The sequence below is a fragment of the Thermobia domestica genome, chromosome 1 (genome assembly GCF_964235325.1).
Source record: "Thermobia domestica chromosome 1, izTheDome1.hap1.1, whole genome shotgun sequence".
Lineage (NCBI taxonomy): Eukaryota > Metazoa > Arthropoda > Insecta > Zygentoma > Lepismatidae > Thermobia > Thermobia domestica.
Window position 1 is genome coordinate 322,121,581 of NC_137454.1, and position 23,824 is coordinate 322,145,404.

General features: G+C 35.1%; 1 protein-coding gene across 3 annotated transcripts in view; it reads left to right on the top strand.

Moving 5' to 3' along the window:
• LOC145667935 (venom allergen 5-like) overlaps positions 1-23,824 on the top strand; it is a 79,883-nt gene that overhangs the window by 21,885 nt on the left and 34,174 nt on the right. For all 3 annotated transcript variants that reach the window (XM_081735364.1, XM_081735360.1, XM_081735368.1), the window contains exon 2: positions 10,049-10,186. In XM_081735364.1, coding sequence (XP_081591490.1) covers positions 10,049-10,186 — 138 coding nt within the window. The remainder of the gene's footprint in view (positions 1-10,048; positions 10,187-23,824) is intronic.

Genomic DNA, 23,824 nt, shown 5'->3' on the forward strand with positions numbered 1-23,824 from the left:
ATAACTTCGTATTATTCCGACCCGTTAATTCAAACGAAGAAAAATTCAACTTCAAACTTTCTATTCCTCCGTCCTCCGTTAACATTCGACCAAATACAACAGTCAGGTACTTCCAGAAGAACAATCCAGATGGACATTCCAGATAGACATTCAGCGCAGCAACTAACCTGGCTCACGGCTTTCGCTCACGAGCGAGGCAGCTGTCTACGCGCAAACGATCAGACATTACGTCACGAGATTTAACCTTGAGTTTGTTGCAAACAAACTCGCTTCTACAACCTTCGCTCTTATTCTCATTACCTACAATTTTACTCTTTTTCTTTTTTTTTTTTAAAAAAAAAGTAAACACAATAGATTCTCTTAATCGAGGAAAATACAAAAATAGGAGTAACTTATACAATCAGATATAATACATTTTTCTTTCTTTCTTTCATATTCTTGTCATAGTCCATATTTTCGTTTCACTTCCAGAGACCAGCATATACAGAGTGTTCCAAAAATACAGGCAGCTCCAACTCAATGTAGCTGAGCATGCTACAATACGTAAACAAAGTGATAGACAGTTTTACGATTTGTTATTGCGGTATGCAGGACGATAAATTGAGAGACATATTGTTGCGGGGTTTGAACCCAGTAGTCAGATATGAGGTTTTTCGATATAATATACCCTCATCTTTACCAGTATTCGTGGAGGAATTAAAGAAATACAGCGTTCACCAGCGTAATGTTGACATGTATAATTCGTTGGTAGGTGCCAGGCGTGAAAGGTCGAACTTTACAATTCGAGGGAAGAAAACAACACCGCGGTGTTTTGAATGTTTAGGTCCGCATCTGGTAGCTCAGTGTGATCTACGACGTAGATTCGTTAGTATTAATAGAGCTACGACTAATAATAATGATAGACAGAAATATGCGAGTGGGCAAGGTTCTAGCTTCAAAACTGACAGGACCTCAGTTCGATCTCAATCCTTGACAATAGAGCCAGAAGTTAGTACAGAGAACAATATAAGCCAAAAACATAATGCAAATTGTGTCCTGACATCGCACTCAAGAAAACTAGTGGCGGCTTTTATAACAGGTTACATTTTAGGTGCGCAGAATTGTGGCGCCATCGATAGTTGTGCTTCCGCTTCGCTAGTAAATAAAGAGAGCTTTTTAAAATGGAGTAGATCTTTGAAAAGACCGGTTAAGATATTCACAGAAAAATTTATTGCTGTTGTTGTAGGAAACACGAAAATTAAGTTAGACAGCGTGGTGTGGTTACCAGTGAGATTATATCAGAAAGTATATAGACTCAAATTTTATTTAGTACCTGAACTTAAACCTATATTTTTGATAGGCATAAACGAATTGAAAATGCTAAAGGCGCGAATAGATATTGAAAACAATCAGTTATATCTTGGAAAAAGTGAATATACCTTTACGGTATGAGTGTAAGGAAAACTCGTCTTCGGGCAATTCACATGGCATTGATAGTGTTTCTCAAAGTGCGGAACAAGTAACATTCAGTGACAGTGTTAACATTTCAAATATATTTATGAATTCTGAGTTAATGAATATTCAAGATAAATATGTGTGTTTAGGGAAGGAAGATGATGTAAGGGGCACCGTTAAGGTAGGTTCCTCTGAGTGCACCCCTAGAGGGAGATGGAGCCGAATGGATAGCAGATACATCTTGCATCCAGAGATCTGCAATCCTCAGATCCCTTTAATAAAGATATTCCTCATCCCTCTAATCTTTATTATAGTCACGTTGATAGGTCTATGGAGCACAGGGTTGCCACATCAGATAGAGAATCACGAGTGTCTCATATAAAGAAGATCTTGCGTACTCATGATGGGATCAGTGGTCCATCACATCTGCACATCAATAGTGATCTAACTTCATCAGTGGCCCATCCAGCATCCAACTATCAACAGATGAGAGGACAGCATCCTTCATTAGATAAACCGAGAACATCTTCTAGTAGTTGGGTGTTACCTTCTCCAAGTGGACATAGTGATCATCAATCAATGAGATGCACAGGTTTATGGGAGGGAAGAGATGCTACATCTGGAGTTACAGTCCAGAGTGACTGCAGTGTTGCCAGTTCTATAGAGAATACAACATTAGTTGAGAATGGTACAAACAATTTTCGGACTTCTTTTATTCATCGAACTTCTTCGAAGGTTGGGGACTTAGACCATACCTTAGGTTCGGTACACAGTGTTGACAGACTTAATCCTTTTCTTAGTGTCAATGAAAATCCACGTCTACACTTGGAACTTAAACAATCCAGAGATGTGCATGAACATAAGTTAACATCCGAACATGATGTTCTCCCATCATGTTCAAAGAGTAATAGTGTTGCCATCTTCGTGCAAGAAAACACCAGCGATAATGATTCAAGAGAAGAACATAAACTTCTTTGTGTAATAAAAATCTGATAGATTTTAATCATCCTTCTGCTACTCTGAAGTGTAGTGTTTCCAACTCTAAATATTTGAAGATTTCTTGATTAAATAATGATGGTGATTTGGAACTTCAACCTCTTATCAAACATGCGTCTTTTTCGAACTCAGCATCGTGTATTGACAATAATAATGATCCATTTAATTTAAATCTTCATCATCCGAGATTCCAATTTAGGTCCAATGAAAATAGATGCCTCGATCCTACAAATGATAGCAGAACTAGTGGTGGAAATGATGAAGCGGTTTTCGATAATGGTGCCAGTCCAGTCCAAGGTTCCAGTCAGCTATTTGGAAGGCAGGAAATATGGATGGAGACTAAGCCAAGCAGTGTTCCCGGTAGTCCAGCCAAGCTGAACTTAGATACTTCTGCCAGTACAAATGATTCTGAGTGTTCATCCCAAATGTTCCAGGTCCTGGAGAACGATGACCGACAACCAGCTATGACAGTGGATCCAATTCTCCTAGAACAAGATCCTAGTTTGGATGAATATATAAAAAAGTTAAGTATAAAGTATCCTAGTGTATTTTGTAATAGAGTAGGAGAAGTTCCTAATTTTCAATATAATATACAACTTAAAGATTATAAACCAATTAGACATAAGGCATATCCGATGTTCAGGATTGCACAAAGAGAGTTAGACAAAATATTAGATTCACTATTGGAACAAAATATCATTCAACCTAGTTCAAGTGAGTATGCTTTCCCATGCTTCTTAGTGGGAAATAGGGATGGTTCTAAGAGGTTAGTTGTCAACTATGCTGATCTGAATAAAGAACTAATAGTCAATACTCAATATACACCACGTATTGAAGATGTCTTAGCAGAATTATCTGAAGGTGTTGTGCTATCTAGAATAGATATAAAGAAAGCTTATCACACTATAAGATTAGGTCCAGACTGATATAAATATACTGCATTCCTCACGCGTAGAGGATTATTTGAGTTTAAGTATGTTCCATTTGGCATTGCCTCTGGATCTTTTCTACTTAGTAAATTGATAACAGATATTTTGTATCCTCTGAAAGATCTAGAAGTAAGTTGTTATGCAGATGATGTAGTAATTGCCAGTTCCGATATCCCTTCACATATGAAAACATTAGATTTAGTCCTGAGTAAACTTGCTCAGAGTGGATTAACGTTGTCAGTAGATAAGTGTTGTTTCTTTCAACGACGGATTTCTTATTTAGGTCAAATAATAGAAAATGCTAAAGTGTATTTAGATCCTGCTCGATTAGAAGTAATAAGGAAACTACCAAAACCTAAAAATAGGCGCGCTGTGATTGCCTTGTGTAGTTTTGCTCAATATTATAGTAGGTATATACCAGATTTTCAAGAAATTTTAGAGCCAATTAGTCGTCTACGTTCTCCTAAGGTTCCCTTTGAGTGGAAAGAAGAACAAGATGTAGCTCTTAAGAGATTGAAAGAATGTTTTGAAAGTCATGTAATATTGAAATTACCGGATCTAAATAAGCCTTTCGTTATCTCAAGTGATGCCTCAAGTCATTCAATAGGAGGCGCTATCTCACAATTAGGTGCCGAAAATAGATTAGTTCCTGTAAGTTTTTATTCTCGGAAGCTTAAAAAGTATGATGTAAACAAGCCAATCTTTGTTCTTGAACTCACTGCAGCTTTAGAAACCATGGAACGTTTTCGTACATTTTTACATCAACCCTTTGAGTTGAGAACGATAATTTGGGTCTAGCTTATGCTCTTAGAAACTTGAAAAGAGTTAAGAGATATGGTAATTTATTATATAGGCTTTTTGAATTTAACTTTACAGTTAAGAGTGTACCTTCGTCCTTAAATGTACCTGCAGATTTCTTATCACGTTTACACAATATAGAAGATTTCGAAGATTTTAATGAAGACCCCTCATTAGATGAAGAGGTCATTAACTTATTTATGGTGAATATATGGAATATGCCTTATGCACAACTTTCTATTAAGGATCATCAGGAAAAGGATCCCGAATTGAGGCCTATAATTGCTAGGTTGAAAAATAGAGAGGAGGTTCAGGGATATAGACTTGTGAAGGATATCCTATGCAAGCGTACTAAAGCTTTGAAGAACCCTTACAAAATTTGTTTGCCCAGGAGTTTATCAAGAAACATCATTGAATTCTACCACTCTTATATCCTTCCTGGGGCGCACTTGGGTTTTTCCAAATGTGCTTCTAAGATCTGTGCGAGATATACGTGGCCAGAAATGATAGCAGAAATTCGAGATTATGTGACTTCTTGTATTGAGTGCCAGAAGTCCAAAAGTAAGAATACTAAACCTATGGGACAGTTGGTATCAACATATGAGACGTTTCCAAACGGAAGATGGTCCTGTGACGTCATTGGACCACTCGTAAGTCCAGTTCGGGCCGTTTTTGTTTAATTGTTGTAGATTCTTTTACGAAAAGAATTTTCTTAGAACCTTTTAGAATCTTATCTAGCCAGGTTATCATTAATAAGCTATACAAGTTGATGTGTCGTCATGGATTTATGCACGCCTTATGCCATGACAATCACTCTATGTTTGTATCAGCAATATTCCAGGATTTCTTGTATGCAAACGGTATCAGGGATATTAGAATAGCACCGTACCACAGTGGAAGTAACTCAAGTGAACGTTACATACGAGTTATCAAGGACTCTTTGAAAGCATACTTTGCAACGAAGCAACATCATTGGGACAAAGGCATTCATGAAATTGAATTTTCTCTGAATACGTCTGTCCACTCAGAACATAAACACAGTCTGATGGATTTAGTATATACATATCCAGCGTTTGATCCGCTAGATGTGAAGTGGAATGTAGATTCATCTGATGTTCGACACAGGGATCTGATATCTGGTTGAATGCCTTGCGGAATATGGAACGAGCATGGCTGCGTAGAAAGAAGTTATACGACAAAAACAGAGTAGTGTTATCATATCAAGTGGGAGATAAATTATTAATTAAGTCACAATTCCAATCTTCCCTTGCAGATAAGGTTACGAAAAGCTTATGTCATCGGTGGCTAGGGCCATACACTGTTATTAAGCTGTTAACGAAAAATACCGTCCAGGTACAAAATGATTCGGACGAGCGCGATATTAGGAAATGTCACGTCTCTTTAACAAAGAAATTTAGGGTACCACGATCATAGAGATATGTGTTTACAAATCTGTAAATTGTTATAGTGAGATAACAATGTAAATTGATGGTATCGGTAGATATTTCTATATAAATACATCATAATTTCATAGTTCATTTTTACATATGTATATAGACAAATCATTGATATCATTCTTGTATAAATGTTATTTATTTGTATTGTTCCGGAACTCAGTCATTAGGTATTGTAGTACGATTGTTATCATTTGTATGTTTCTAAGTTGTAAAAATTTAAATTAATGTGTACACATATACTAAACTACTTTTATTTTCAGGAATAACAAAGATCTTAATGTAAGTTGGAAGATGTAAAGTCGCTGGTTCGACTATTCCATATTTATGTATTTGGCCTCATTATGTGAATGTTATGGAATGAATGAGCTCATCACGATCATAATTTATCATCTAGTCATTGAGAAATTGGAAATACCTGAAGAAATCTACTATCAAAATAACTATAAATACTCACACATATATAGATTTGAAATAATGGAAAGAATTAAAATTGTCAGGTGTTGGGATGACATACGTATATGTTTAGTTTTATATGATGATAAAATTCTATATATTTATATTCCATATTATTCAGCTTCTTATTTATTGTAAAATAGGAGATCAATATATATATATATATATATATATATATATATATATATATATATATATATATATATATAATATGGAGCAGATTTTCTACAATTTTGGATATGTAGTTTGGTTATGCACTTCTAATTTATGAATGTATGTTGTTGTCATACAGTAGAATAATTATTATTTTACGTAGTTATTATTTGGGAATTTTCTTTAGTTCTATTGTGTTTAAGTTTTGCATTTAATTTTATTTAATTTCCTTTGGTTTTCTTAGTTGGGTTAGTTTATAGTAGTTAATAGTAATTAACAATTATTTGACAACAATATAACTTCATAATAGCATTTAGCTTACAGGTTGTTATACATTAATGACATTAGACTTAAAAAGCTAGATTATTATTATAAAAAATATTCCATTTTTTTAAATGGACGAAGGGATGTGTGTAACGGTTAGAGATCTAAATCTCTATTCCGTAGTTAAAAAAGGAAGGTCTCTCGAGAGTCCGGATAATTTGGTTTAGTTTTCTACCCTGTAGTGCTTTCAGCTACTGTCGAGAGGAAGCTTAGTATCGTTCTCCGTATGCTTGATGGTCAGCGCCAACGGTCATTTTTGGAACTACTCGTTCTACGTTTGAAAGCTCGGGGTTGGGCTAAATATAATAGTTCGGAAGGGTAAGGTGCAACATCACCTAATAAGTGAAGTAAAAATCGGCGGAGAAAATGTCTTTACAATGTTTGAGAATTCCAAGTATAATTAATCGTGAAGTTATTACCAGAATAGTTATATAGAGCAAATCCTTATATGAAAGTTAGTATATATATATATATATCTTCTTATCGTGAAGTGTGTTTGAGTAAGAAAAAGGATTTCGACGTAAGTTTCATTACTCTTGACCATTTTGATTGTGATCAACATGTGATAATCGGTCATTTAAGGTGGTGTATTTCGTTGTTGAATTTTGGAAGATCTCCTATTATTCAATTTATACAGTAAATTGGTAAGTTCTTTATATATATATATATATTTCTTATGTAATGTTAATATTTTTGTATCTATTTTGAAGTTTGTTATAATTCAATTTCTATCAGTTGTATCGAAAACTCACTTGCTTAGATTTTGTATTCAACTCTATTGGACCATACATAAATCATACAGTAAGAATTACCTTCTTTTCTTATTACATAATTAATTACTATTTAAACCTTAGTTAACGCATTTGTATTTGGCATTTTAACTTTAGATGAGAAATTATTTACTTTTCGATATGATATAAAATTCACGTCATTTTTGAAATAATAACATTAAAAATAATTCCCCCGATTTAGTAGAGCTAGATTCCCATTCTGAACAATTATCCTGAATTAAAGGACCTAAAGCTAATATTCTATTCTGTGTAACTGCACTTTTGTTTAGATTTTTTTAAATTTTCTAATGTGCCTTACAATCTTCAGGTCTGATTTATAATTACATATAGTCACAAAACGCTCGTTACATTTATCCCCTCTTCACTAACAAAACTATGGCATCTTTGTTTATATGGAAAATCAAGTGTATTAAATTTAAAAATGTAGGACATAAGACTCGCATTAGCGGGTCAGCAGTTAGAGACATCTGGTTTTATTCTGTAGAACAATTATGGGCCCCTCTGCCACTCGCCGCCAAATAGGACTTTGACCTTTAAATTTCTAGAAAATCATTTCTTTTTATGTATCTAGGTGCGTTGATTACGAATCTGGAGCCGCCTAGTCGCCACGAGGTCATCCTGACCCATAAAACCTCACTTCTAGTCACGATTTTTGAAATTTCGAGTTCGATACAACCCGATTAATAATGTTGTTATATACGTTGATCACGAATCCGAAACTGTCGATCAATACGAGGTCATCTTGACCCATAAAACCCCACTTTTGGTTACGATTTTTTTTTACTATTTCGAATTCGACACTACCAGATCAATACCGATGTCATATATTCCGATAACAAATCTAAAACCGCCGAGTCGCTACGAGGTCATCTTACCCATAAAACCCCACTTTCGGTCACGATTTTTGAGATTTCCAATTCAACTCCACCAAATTAATACCGATGTCATATACGCCGAGCACAAATTTGAGGGACCCAGATCTGTCACTCGTTGCCAAATAGAACTTTGAGACCTAAATTTTGACTGTCTTAAAAGAGAACAAGTTCACCTCTGCTATGTTACATATGCGGTAGAATATATGCTCTGTTAAATAGGGATTGGAAAAGAGAACTAGGTTTTGGGGCTGGAAAATAGGTCCATGAGAAAATATAGTGTAGCATTATAAAATCTGCATGCAAGGGTTAAAATGTTGTAATGTTACATAGGTGTTGAAAAGTTGATCATTCTCTTTTATTGGCTCTTCTATGTTCGTAGTCTGCTGCTGCTGCTGTTCCACCGGAACTGGAACAGGAGTCAGAACCGGAAATGTACTTTTTCTGTGCATACGTGGAATTTCTACTAAATTGGAACTGTAATATTACTGCGCATGCGCCATCAAGTGCTCCTTAAAGTGTGTGTGTGTGAATAACCAGACTTGTGCTATATTGTTAAATGGTGTTATTTTTTAAAATCTCTGCCCTACTATGTTGCCATCGTCTTTTATTTGCACCAAAAATAGAACAAGTATACCCCTGTTGTTATATAATGTGTGAAAAAATACTACCGGCAGTTGCATGGTTGTTCTGCTATGTCGATAGTCTTGCTGTTGTTTGTAGTTGGAACTGTAATGTTTCTGCGCATGCGTATGTGTTTATTTTTTATTCTCTGCTTTACTGTAATAACTAAGTGTGCCATAGTCTTTAAAAAAAGCGGTCGTAAAAGGCTGCTGTTCATAGCGTTGAGTAGACTGCTCCGGAACCGGACTGGTACAGCAAGTGATCATAAAAGAAAATGGATAATGTATTCGTACTCTTCCTTTTCTGTAAAAAAGTGGTCATAAAAGGCTACAAAAAGTTACTTGATTTGGTTACAAAAATTATTGGACATCTGGTACAAAAAATTCCACCAAGTGCCACCACCCTACTATTCGGTACTAGGTTTATCAAAACATTTAGAAGAGAGTAGTTGTTAAATATGAATTAATAGTAATTAAAAAGGCAAATTCTCCAAGCGTGGATAATTAGAAAGGATAATCACAGTTAAATTTGGGTTGTGACGATTATATGAAAGATAGGATGGTACCATCATGTTGGCAGCTATGGAAGTTGTTCGAAGAAAAAAGGTAAGACCAAAATCTCATCGTCAATTGACGTTGGCTATTCATTGACTGTTATTTAGCTGAATGTGAATCTAAAAGAATGATAAGTGTAAATATTTCTGGCAACTGCGAAGCCTTTGTCGGTGATTCATTTCAATTAATCTAATTATCTGTATTTTCAATTGATTATTTACCCCTCCCAGTCACTACAAGAAAATAGGAAACAAGTTTAGACAAAGGTATGAGAGTTATTTTATATTATTATTTACATAACTGCAATTTACGCAGTTAAACTAAGCCAATAGTTATCAGTTGTAAGTGTTGCAGAGGAAAGTTACACTCCAAGCAAAGCTAACATAGTGATAAGCGTACGTATTCTATCTACTACAGGAATTCACGAAAATGCAATAAGATCTGTCAAAGTTGTCACTTGTTGAAAACAAATGTGGTTAAAGAGCTAATGACCGTTCATCGTTAAGACAAGCATACTTCTTTTGTAAGATACTATAAGAAGCTTGTGCAGTTAGATGTTATTTATTAATTGTAATCATGGAATCACGTTAGTAGAAATTATAAAATATCTTATTTGTGTTCACTAAACGTTCATTTTTTTACATGTAATTTTATTCTTCACAGGTAATTTTGTTCCTCAGTGTTACCTTACAATGTGATGGAAGAGAGAAATTTGAAAGACAAGCGAAGAAAGGATCTGAGTTGCGGGCCAGAAGCTATTGCAATATTTGCGAAGACCATGTTTTGTGTGAAGAACAAGTGGTATAGTATCATTATATTATTCCTAATAAGAATTAGTGTTTTTTTTTTAAATACGACGATAGTTCCATATTATCTTACACTTTCTTTATTCTAGGAATTCACGAACTGTCATTTGACTTCACATATTCGCTGAGAGGTAAGTGCAATGAGATTCTAAAGTCACCGAACTCTGGGGTTAAAAATTTACAAGAAAACGAGAATACTTTTATGAGTACTGTTGCTTGTGATATTTTTAGGGATCTGGAAACGTTTTGCAATTACCAAACAGTACCAAGTGAAGATAGATGCATTAGATTTGGGGTGCTGTCAGGAACGAAGGAAACCAATCGACTGCAAGTCTCAGAACTCTTTTGTAGAGTTGTTTGCAAGATAATAGTATAAACGTTCCTCCTAATCTTTTAGCAGCGGGTTCCCTGATATACCTATGCCAGAGAAAGAACAGTGTATGGCTTAGTTTAACGTTTTCACTAGACAAGTAGCATTGCTGATAAGACTAGAAGCTTCAGGCCATCTATAATTTCAAGACGGCAAATTGTGGGACCAATTTTCGGCGCAACAACTTTAAATTGAAATATGTATGCTGGTATTAACACGCAGATCATAGCTATGCTTGGATAAATTGAGTATTATTGTTGGTCCCACCGCGAATTCCTTCAAGAACAATTGATATAAAAAGATTTGTGTCCTCTTCACATACATGATTTGAGTCACTAGATTGTTATTTATACAGTTAGAGCCTTCCTATTTCAAATGCACTGTGAAAATATGTGAAACACACTTCGGCCCCACCTCGCCGCCCTCTTATGGAGGAAATCATCCCTTTGTTTTGGGGAAAGAAGTGAATGACCCTGGCTGTTTTGCCAATTTGTCATTCAATCGTTTCGTCAATCGTCGAGTAAAGATCGTAGGTTACTTAGAAAGGCTAACAGGACACTATACAGCGAAGTCCGTGAATGTAGCAACCATATCCGCTTTCAACTATTGAAGGATCTCGACCAAAGCAACTTGTCCCTCCTCTTTCGAGAGAGGTAGGGAAAACATACATCGACAGCAGCGCCAGCAGGGGCACACGTGAAATAGAAAGGCTCTATCTGAAGAATACGATATACCACAGCAATCCCATGATTCTCCAAGATTTGCAGTACAGTAGAACCCCACTTGTCCTCCCTCGACTGGTCCGCCACTTCGGTTGATCCGACCGTGCTCGAGCCGAACTTTTCCCGTCTCTTCGGTGACTTACGAAGCCCATCGTTGTTTTACTTCCGTCGCGGCATTCTTGTTTACTTGCTGTTACTGCATATCTGTTTTAGTGGTCCGTTATCTCTTGTATCGTTTCTTTCGTCGTTCTTTCGTACTGTACGTGCAGTTTTTAGTGCTTACTGTTCGTTTGTTTTTAATGTAGAGAACAATACAGTCATTTTTTAGTTCAGAGATTGTTTATTTTAATCCGTATTTTCCTGTATTTTCTGATAATCTGACCTTTTTCTGCGTTCCGACCATAACCTCAGTCCCAAAGGTGACGGATTAGAGGGGTTCTACTGTACTACATAATTAGAGCCGTTAGTGTCATCCGAGCTAACAAGTAGAAAAAGGTTGCAATCAATATCTGTTACCAATTATTTGCCATGAGGCTAATGGACGATATTTTGAACAACTTTTGTAAAGGTAATGTAGTTAAGTAACAAGCTATTCAGATATCTGCATTTCTCTTCGACACTGGACGAGCTATGACTGTTGTGTGTACACAACGTGTCTGTATTACTGAAGGTCGATAGTCAGGCTAAGTCCCGATCGCTTTGCAGGTACGTGCGTAATTTTGTTTCCTCTCTGTGGACGCATGATTAATGGGACGTCAATGCTTTGGATGCAGTGGACCGCATTAATGGGATGTCAATATTGGATACTGTAATTTCGAGTATATCTACAAGATTCAAAAGCAAGATAGATACTTTATGAGCTGATTTGTCCTGTTTGGACCCTAGAAACTTCAACAAAGTAACAGAACGTCCGGACACGGCTTTCGATAAACTTATGCACGTTCTGAAAAAATACAGTAAATAAGCTTCCAAGGATTCTATACAAGAAGAACTATTGGACTTATTATTGAAGTGGGAATCCTTGAAAGTCAGTCTTGCTGACGAATACAACCGAGAAAGAACGACTGACTATGGTGATAGCACAAGTGATTCAAGATTAGAAAAAAAAAATCTTCATAAGGAATGTGAGTGCAGAACGTTTTGCAAAAGTTATCCAACGTGCTGCTTTTTAATTTTGCAGAATTATATTTATTTCCATAAATGCTTATCCAGGTTTGCTAGTAGCATACAAATTTCTGTTGACTTTGCCCGTAACTCAGGTAACATGTGAAAGAAGTTTTTCAAAACTGAAATACATTAAAACAGGTTAAGGAGTGCCGTGTCTCAGGAACATCTGAAAACATTTATGTTGATGTCTATTGAAAAAGATTTGTTAAGGAATGTTTCGAATGAACAAGTGATAGACCTTGCAGCATCAAAAAAGTAGTATACTAAAACATCTGCTAAATTTGTAATATAGTATACGTACTTTTTGAACTTTGTGTAATACTTTAAATAATTCAGAATGATATGCCGATAAAAGAATATAAGATTTTAATTGTTACCGGTACTTGTCAACAGTATTGACTTACTGTAGAAGAAAACTGCGCATATTGATTTGTGACATTGAGTACTAGTGGTCCTTGTGGGAAAAAGCGCCCGCTCTCCCCTAATAATGCCCATCCGACCCTACACTTGTGATAACTTATTATCTGAACAGAACTTCATTAGACCAGCGTAAAGTAAGAATTCTTTCGGCTTAGTATGTGAACGACGCTGTTGTTGCTACTCAATAACTACTGTAATGATGTTCAATAATGTTAAACGTGTGTAAAGGACAATCATAGTTAATTTCTGAAAAATCGACGACTTATATGGTTGTCCTGAAATTAGGGTTTCACACCCCATTTAGGAAAAACAAACATTATGTAAATAATATATAGGATACACAAAAATTTCATTAAAAATTAATTCTTGAATATTTGATATTAACGTGATGTAAATTCATATAGCAAACACTCTGTTTCATTTAGTAAAATTAATTTGTGCTACGGAACAGATATGTTGTTGAATCAAAAGGAAGACTTATAGGCAAATATACAATCTTTTGAGTACGGTATGCGCTTTCCGAAAGAGAGATTATGTTACAGAGGTTTATTTCCGAATACCAGCAGTAGGGGAAAAAGAAGAATTTTTAGGTATAATTAACAGGGGGAAGAGGAACTTTTTAGGAGATTGGCTGAGGAGGAACTGTATTATGAGGGACGTGCTAGGAGATATGATGGAAATAAAGAGATGGAGGGGTGAAGGGGACTGTAATTGAAGAAATGTATTAAAACAGAAAATTGCTACGTCAAGACGAAGAGACTAGTTGAGGATCACCATACATCGAAGCTTCACAGTTGCAGCAAGTGACCTGCCATTAACGGCAGTGTGATTATGATGATATGCTTAGCAATATTGGCCAAAAAAGAGAGAGAGAAATTAAAAATAATAATGGTTATAAGAAAACCTCTTAATATTTTTAGAATAATTTGAGTGAAAATTGAAAACGACTCAACTGTCTATGTCTTTGGTGTAAACTCAATTTATATATATACTTTTGACATATATTAGAAATACAAAATAACAGCATCAAACTCTAAGTTATTTGAAATAACTATACAAAATCACTCACTTGTGAATATGGGTTATTTATTGTTGTATAATGTTATATCGCTTAATCCTCGATGTGCCGTATACCTAAGGAGGCTAAAAGTTATATTGATAAACAATTATTCAACGTATAAGCATCCGCCCATGAAATCAAACTTACGATCACATACACTAAGATTTTGTCAATGTCATGAAAATGTTATTTCGATATTAATTTTATGACCACACATTAAAAATTTCCAACGGATGCTTAAGCGTTAGAACCAAGGCCATACCCATGTAGTCGGCATCTATGGTATACGGAATTAGCGATGATTATTTTACATTTCTCTTTAGTTTTGGAAGAAGAATACTACTAATATGCTTTGAAATGAAATGAAATATCTAGTTTAACGTCCCACGATTATGCACCGAGGCTAAGGGAGACAGTAATGTTCAGAAATGAACGAAATTGTGAAATGAAGAAAGTAGGTTGAAACGGGAAAATCCCGAGAAAACTCGTGTACTCGGTGTTTGTCTACCAAGAAACCTCAACATGGTGCAAAATGACGACTGTGTGGCTTGAAAACGAATACTAACTTCAGAAAACCCGAACACCGATTCAGAAAAGGACGTACTATAGCTATATGCTACAGAGGCAGATCGACTCACACGGATTGCATAAACTTACTGGGAACACATTCACTCCAGTGGCATTTTTACTGAAGCCAAGAAATTCAATTGAAAGAAGTAATGATTTCCCCCCTTCCTTTTTACATTATACAAAATATTTAAGTGGTACCGGTACTTGTGCATGACTCTTGCGCAAGAGTCTTGATCTTGGTCTTTCAGGTATGGTCTTGGTCTTGCACCCCTTGGTCTTGGTCTTGGTCTTGTATCGGGATTCCTGGTCTTGGTCTTGCATGCAAGACTCTTGCACAAACTGCAAGACCAAGACTCTTGCGCTCATCAGTATCGTGGACGCAGAGTCACTTTTTATATATCATATTTAGTACTAATTGATTGGTTTTACACAATATAACAGATTCGATTCCATGATATCTGGTATTGACACACTACTATGGCTTACAAATGACATCCTAGGAAAAAATATTATAGTAGTTCTCAGAAATACAAACATAACTTAGGTTAATTGCTGCAATGTCTTCTTTTCTCTGAAATGCAAATTATATTTTGTATTTTAGAAAAGTGAATTTTGCACACCCTGTATACGTTTCTTCCAAGCCAGAACCAAATATGCTACCCTTATGTTCTACACATTATGATAGATAGTAAATGCACAAATTAGCAGAAAAAGCTTAAAATATGAGGTTAGAACCATTTATTCTACAAGAATCACTTTAACAATTACCTTATTAATGAGATCACATGACCGTCATCTTCAGTAGAATATGTATGGTTTCTACTACTAATTTCTTTAATTTTGTTACTACTAATTTCTTTTTTGGTATCAAAATGTTGTTTGGCAACTTTTCAACAATATATCATATGTCATTTTACACATATTAAATTGTCATTCATTGTTAGGTACTAGTATATATATTTAAGACTATCTCAGAACTGTTTGACATATTTTAACGAAATAATGCTCAAATTGAAGAGCAGCACAATCTTTGTGTTCCGGTAGCAAAAACCGTTCTATTATCTTTTTATATAAAATACTAGCAGCGTTCACCCCGCTTCGCTGCGGTCACCCCGGAACGCAATAAACTTTGTTACTTAGATAATTTTTACTTTTTCGCTTTCAAATTGCAGTAAATGTTAACATTATAGCGCCTGTCATTTATGTTAACCCGCCGAGTGATAGCAGCGTTCACCCCGCTTCGCTGCGGTCACCCCGGAACGCAATAAACTTTGTTACTTAGATAATTTTTACTTTTTCGCTTTCAAATTGCAGTAAATGTTAACATTATAGCGCCTGTCATTTATGTTAACCCGCCGAGTGACACGGTCATGCGGGTTGCATATAAATACGTTTATTTTTACCTATGATGAACTAATAACAAAGGATTTGTACGTATGGACACTTGAATGGTCAATTATCTCAAGACACTGGTAATTAAAAATTAAAGTGATATGATAAAAACCATCTAGGGTCCAAATCCTAATAACCCCCCAAAAATGAAAGAAATTGGTTCAGCCGTATTAGCGTGATGAGCTAACAAAGGATTTGTGCGTTCTCTTTTATATAATAGATTTAGTACAAATTGATTGTTTTTACACAAGATAACAGATTCGATTCCATGATCCCTAACATTGACACAGAACTACACACAGAGCCCGAAGGACAAGGTATGGCATAAAAATATATGTTAAACCTGTCCGTAATAGGGAATACACACATGTCGTAATGATACTGAACACACTGCTAACAACGTGAATAATAATGTCACTAAACATACTGCAAGAAGACGCTAGAAATATTCATTTCAGTAGAAATAATGCTAGTTTAATCACTAGACAACATTTAAAAGGTGCTAAATTTCTATTTTAACAATACAAATGAACCAATTGTTTTTAATAAAAATATCCTTATAAATTTCTAGATCAAGCGACGAAGTGCTACATTGATAACACTGATAACAAGGGACAAACGACAACCACCTCACGTTTCCGCGCATGTGTATAAATTTTTGACGTACAATTATATCATCTCAAACATTGCCCGTGATCAAAACATAACATACTGGTATCCGGTCAAAACAGCGCAAGGACAAAAACAGCGCATGAACAAAAACCGCGCAAGGACAAACCGAACGCATGCAAATACCGCGTGGACAGAAACAGCGCATGAGCAAAACTGCGCAAGGACAAAATTAGCGGATGCAAATACCGCGTGGACAAATACAGCGCATGTGAATACCGCTTGGACAAAAACAGCGCATGAATAAAAACCGCGCAATGACAAAAACAGCGCATTCAAATACCGTGTGAGCAGAAACAGTCCATGGACAAAAACCATAGATGAACATTTTGCACTAGGCTCGCTCGCGCTCGAGCCAACTTCTTTCAACTGGGCTCACGCTCACTTACCTCAATTGGGCTCGCGCTTCCGACCACTTCCCTCGACTGTTCTCGCAATCACCCGCTCTCGCGGTCACTTGGGCTCGCACTCACCTCTCTCAACTGGGCTCGTAGTCACTCGGACTTGCAATCACAGGAGCGGGTCAAGATAAAAATTAGGTTGAGATCCACTTTTATATTATTTATTTATTTTATTTATTTAAAGAAAGAAGAAAATGTATGTATTGGATGTATCCAATATATTAAAAAATATACATAAAATACACAAACATACTAAATTATAAAAAATAACAATATACAAAATATTAATGGAATAAAATAAAAGTATAAGGAAAATTAACTGCTACTGAAATTAGCAAGACAAATTTCCTACTTGTAAGTGCTATTACTTCTCCAAAGGAAATCGGACTACCTAGATTCCCTTTATTAACAGACTTTAACGTACCCGGTATTTATAGATGACAGGACTTTGGACTTTCAGAAGTCATGTCTATCTTCCGGTGTTGGGCAGATTAATTCAAGACACTTATTTCTATATTGCGAAATTTTTGTATTCCTAATGCAAAGAATCAAGAAAAGATAGAAAATGGCTCACATAAGCAAATGCTTGTGTGCAAGCCTGATTCTCATATTTAATTTATTTATTTTCTTACCGTAACATATGAGGTATATAATTCTTAGTTTTAGCTAACAATAGTTTTTTACATACTTTTTGATTATTTTAACCACTGTAAAATTAACCTTTTAAATGCTTTAAAATTACTTTCCTCTTTGATTGGTAGTAGGAGTTCGTTATAGATCTTCGGAGCTCTGTAATATGTTTGATATTGAGTTATAGATTTACTCGTTGCTTTAATTTCAAAAATTTGTTTGTCACATTTCTGGTTATATATGTTTTATTACGTCCCATTTGTTACTATCCTTTTAAACATATATTAATATCTTCTGCAAATATAATTTCGAAAGTGTTAACACTGAAAATTGGTCATAGAGTCTATCAAGTCTACTTTCAAGTCCCTTTTTGGATCAAAAGATCCAATATATTTCAGGAAAAAATTTTTTAGCCCTTAGATCTCGAGAATTATATATAGTGTAGCCAAGCCAAAACTATCATTTAACTCAGTATGATGTGCTTATTCCGTAAAAAAAAATAAATAAAAAAATAAAAAAAAAATAAAAATAAAAATAAAAAAAATAAAAATAAAATACGAAAACTAAATTTAGGGGCTGTTCAAAAATTTTGTGGCCCATGATCCAAAAAAATAAATATATTTCATTGAATCAAAGATTTTCTTGTACGTCCCATAATTTGAGAACTACATGTAGTGCAGCTAAATCAAAACTAACAATTTATTCAGTATGATGTGGTTATTCCGTAAGAAATATGAAAATTAGATTTAGGGACCGTTCGAAAATTTTGCGGCCCCTGATACAAAAAATTCAATATATTTAATTGAATTAAACATTTTCTTGTTCGCCTTTTATGTGGAGACCAACATGTAGTGAAGCCAAACCAAAACTAACAATTTACTCAATATGGTATGCTTATTCCGTAAAAAATATAAAAACTTGATTTTGGGACCGTTCAAAAATTTTGTGGCCCCTGATACAAAAAATGAAATATATACCTGTTACATACCTGTTATATATCAGTTATATACCTGTTTTCTTCAGCATTTACCTAGGTAATAATACTAACTCATGATTATCAAGCCGTTGTTTCACTTTCTTTATTTCTACTTCAGTTTCCTTGAATACATGTGTCCATGTTTTGCCAGTAAATATAAGAGAGGTGTCATCAGCAAATGATTGTATACGTCCTTCCATTTTTAAATTACACAAATCATTTATATAAATTAAAAATAATATTGGATCTACTACAGTTTCTTGTGAGACTCCTTGTTTTACATATGAATAATTGCATTGAAAATTACCTATTTGGACGGCCTGTTTTCTGTCTTTCAAATAACTGCTAAACCAAGATAGCGATATACACATTATTCCACATCTTTCTAGTGTATTTAAGAGAATTTCGTGTGATATTATGTCGCATACTTTAGCTAGGTCTAGGAAAACTGCATTACTTTTTCAGCTTTATCAACATTTTTACAAACAATCTCTGTTAAATTGTACGCCGCATCTGATGTACTGTTACCTTTTTGAAATCCATATTGATTTGAAGAAAAGAATTTATTTTGTTCAAGAAAATTAACTGATCTCTTTATACATTTTCCTAACATTTTAGTACCGTTAGTGAGGATTGATAGAAGTCTATAGTTATTAGGATCAGCCTTTGAGCCTATTATATATATAAGCTTTACTAAGGCAGTCTTAAAATCATCAGGAAATACACCTGTTTCTAAACTGAGGTTAAAGATATACTGCAAAGGTTTTAATATATTTGATTTCGTATGTTTCAATACACTTGCTGATAATCCATCTATACGAGATGTTGTTTTTGGTGATAATTCATTTATGAAGCGTTCAATTTCCTGTTCAGTGGTTGGAGTGAAAAATATAGAATTTACTACTTTAATTTGGGAATTAAAATTAAAATTTATTTTATCATCAATCTCTTTGTTAACTATTTTTCGCCAACACTGAATAATGCTCATTAAAACTTTCAAATATTAACATTGAACTATTGGATCACGTTCATACGTTACTAGGCCATTTTTAGTGTTTAGTTCGTTTATTTCTACATATTTTTGTCATTTTTATGTATAATATCTGTTAGTACCTTTCATAATTTACTATCATTGTTATTATATAACATAATTTGTTTTCTATAGTAGTCATTTTTAACATCTTTTATTAATTGTGAAAGTTTATTTCTATACCTTCTGTAATATTCCTTAAATTCTAAATCGTTTTTGTTTTTTATTACTAAATGACTTCATCTATCTCTTTCTCTTATAAAGTTGACTAATCGTTTTGTTATCCATTGTTTTATTTTGAGATATTTACTACTTACTTTTTTATTTTTATTTTAATACGTGAATTACTTATACAATTTTTCATCATTTGGATGCAATTCCAAGTGGAACTATTGACACAATTACTCTGTATTACCTGGTTCTAGTTACATTTTTCCGATTCTTCATTTAATAAAGTATAATTTATAATTTTGTTGCATTTTTTCTCTTTTGCATTGTAATGAGAACATTTATACTAGTGAGAAAATGGTCAGTTATACTTGTTTGCCGCACAGCTGATGTGACATTCAGTGGACTTTGGTGCTTTAAAAAATATGATCTATACAAGTCTTACTCTGGTTTACTGTTACTCTGTCTTACAAGTCAACTTCCACAGACTGTTTACAATTTTTATAGACATACTTAGGAAAGATGAGTCAGGAACAATTACAGCAGAAGTCCACAAAGTTAAGGAGAATTCAGCTTAAGTTTGACAACCCAAATGTCTTTACTGTGTTTTAGATTGCATAATTGACAGGCACTCTACCTAGTTAAATAAATATAAGGACAAAAACAACTCATGGACAAAAACAGCACAAGAACAAAAACAGCGCATGGACAAAAACCGCGCAAGGACAAAAATTGCACATGCAAATACAGCGTGGACAAAAATCATAGATGAACATTTTGCACTATGCTCGCTTGCGCTCGAGCACACTTCTTTCAACTGGGCTTGCGATCACTTACCTCAATTGGGCTCGCACTCACTCGAGCTTGCACACACTTCCCTCAACCGGGCTCGAACTCGGTTTCACTTCTCTCGACTGAGCTCGCGCTAGTGACCACTTCTCTCAACTGGACTCGCACTCACTCGGGCTCGCAATCACTTCCCCAAACTGGATTCACGCTCGCACTTACTTCTCTTGACTAGCCTTACTCTCACTCGGACTCGCGCTCACTCATATAATTGAGGATCGGGCTCGCGCTGAATTATTGAGCACGAGTGGGCTCGCAAGCCCGAGCTCGTGAGTTTGGGCACCTATGACAAAAACAGCGTATGCATGACCCGCAATGCATATCCTTTCCCAAAGCAAAAGTTGTAGAATTATTGATATCTCAATAAATAGTATTGCGTTTTTACTTTTTATATTGTGTTTCCTTTATAGGTCAAGTCATCGGTTTGGTTTTGTATATACATAGCGTATTGGTACAAACCTTTCTCTTCATATTTATTCCGTCTATCAAAACGAAACTTGGTACACTCATTTTCTAACCCCTGTAGTAGTTTTCAAGATACATTTGGATTGTGTGCTTTTATCTGGGGACACACCCGACGGGGCCAAATTTGATGGGAGGTATTTTTGGAGGGATTTTTTTCGTTTTCAAATACGTTATGGGCGCCAATACATAGCACCTCTAGAGAACTTGTTTCATGCTGAAGAGTGAATTATAAATCATAACTTTCCAATGAACAATTTTGATGCAATATCTCTTTCACTGCGAGTCTACAATTTCTTATGCTAACAGGATTAATGGTCTCCAGGGATTTATTCCATTGTCCATGGCACCTAAGTTTTAGTGCATGAGCATATTTTTGTTATGTTTATGGAATGGTTTTGGTTTGATTCGGATGTCCGGACGACACGTTCATGTATGTTCCTTGTGAGATTCGAATGTCATTTGAAAACGGCAATGCGGATATTGGATTGTTCTTCCGTTCCGACCCATTTTTTCATTAAAGGTATTTATAAATTTACTATTTACACAAAACATACTTTCCAACACCGTTCCCGACACACACACACACACACACACATTTTTTCAATATATCCAAAGTTCGTATCCGGTTTTATCCATGGATATACCGAGTGAAAGCATACAGTTTCTTTCTGGGACACGCGGAATGCCGACGTTCTTGGAGGAGTCCTCCGGCCCAGAAAGATTCACAGCCACTCTTCCATTCATTCACCTACACTATTATAAACATCATTCCTATTTCGGTGTTTTTCAATTTTGTTTACAATTTTAATCATTTGTCCTAGTATATTGTCAACTTATTACTTCTGATTAGTTATTTGTTATTTTGCTTAATATCCTGTAGTCCTCATCATTAGCTATAATTTCATTTATTTCTTCCCTTTTTATTTGATATCTTCTCTCTAGCCGTTCTTCCAGTAATGGGCACCATAATACGTGATGTTCTGGTGTGCCTATTTCTTCGCATTGACATCTTGGATGCTCTATTTGTCCCATTTTGCGTAACGCGTGACTAACAATTAACACTTCCCAAGTGTAACACTCCGATTTTGATAACATTTGGCAGGTAGATACTACACATGAAATAAATGAATATGTGATTTTTATTTTCTGCGGAAAAACGGTTTAAGGGTGCAAAAGTTCCACCAAATGTTTTTGAAGTTGACGCCCGAAAGGCGAAAATAAGTGGACCGAAGTGAACGAAATTGTGCACAGATACTGTAGAAGTAAATTGATGGAATACGTGTTTCGTATTTTCCTGGATAAAACGGTTGAGTGGTACACGGACCCCTCCAAACCTTTGATCACGATATATCAAAAGTGGTAGTAACAGTGTCAGAAATGCCTAAAGGAGATGAAGAATTGGAACAAAACTTTGTGTAGGGACAATGAGCAAAAGATGAACGAATACGAGCTTTTTCTGCTGAAAAACGGTTTTAGGGGCAAAAGCCGCATCCAAAATTTTGAAATTTGTCGTCCGAAAGGCAAGAAGAAGTTAACCGAAGTAAATGAAATTGTGGAGAGACATTGTAGAAGTAAGATAAAGGAAAGCGTGTTTCGTATTTTCTGAAAAGAAAAAAAAAACTGTTCGGTGGACCGACGAGTTGGGTGGCAGAAGGATTGCAGCGAACAGAACGAAATTGTGCGTAAAAATTGTTTGTGTAAAATAAGGCCTTTCATGTTTCAAAAGTGTCTCCATGTGGTTTCTTCAAATTTGGCTGATTTGAAGGTGCCTTTAACCCTTACAATTTTTTTCCGCATAAACAATAACACGTGTCGATTTATTTCTTCCTTGCTATTTGTGTCAAATTTGAATCAAATCGGATAGGGACATTTAAGAAAGACGAAAGGCCTTATTTTACATATATATTAATAATATCTACACACAATTTCATTTGCTTCGGTCCACTCCTTCCTGCAATATTACGGTAATATTTACTTTTCTCGGAGGGGGCCTTGACCACAACACTGTTTTTTCGCACAAATTAAAACACGTTTCGTTTGTTTTGCAAATTGCCTCTACACGAAGTTTCGTTGCAATCCTCCATATCCTTTAGAAAATTCTGACGTATACTTATTTGCACTTTGATATTTTGTAATCAATTTTTTAGAACTTTACGAAAAAGGAACCCAACCTCTATTTTTTTAAGGAAAATACGAAACATATAGTCCCTCATTTTAGGTCTACAATACCTGTATACAGTTTTATTCACTTTGGTTAACTTCTTCCCTTTCGGTCATCAACTTTCAAAATTTTGGGAGGGTTCTTTTGCCCCCTATAACCGTTTTTCTTCAGAAAATAAAAAAAACCGTATTCGTTAATTTTTTGCGTATTGTCACTACACAAAGTTTCGTTGCAATTCTTCATGACTTTAGGCACTTCTGGTATAATGATATTATACTTTTGATATTTAATGATCAAAGGTTTGGAGGGGTCTTTGCCCCACTCAACCGTTTCATCCAGAAAAATGCGAAACACATATTCCCTCATTTTACGTCTACAATATCTGTGCACAATTTCATTCACTTTGGTGAGCCTCATATTGCCTTTCGGTAGTCAAATTCCAAAATTTTGTGTGGGGCTTTTACCCCCTAAGACTGTTTTTTGTCAGAAAATAAAATAAACATATTCGTTTATTTTTGCTTATTGTCCTTACACAAAGTTTCGTTGCAATTCTTCATGTCCTTTACACATCTGACATACGTTTTTT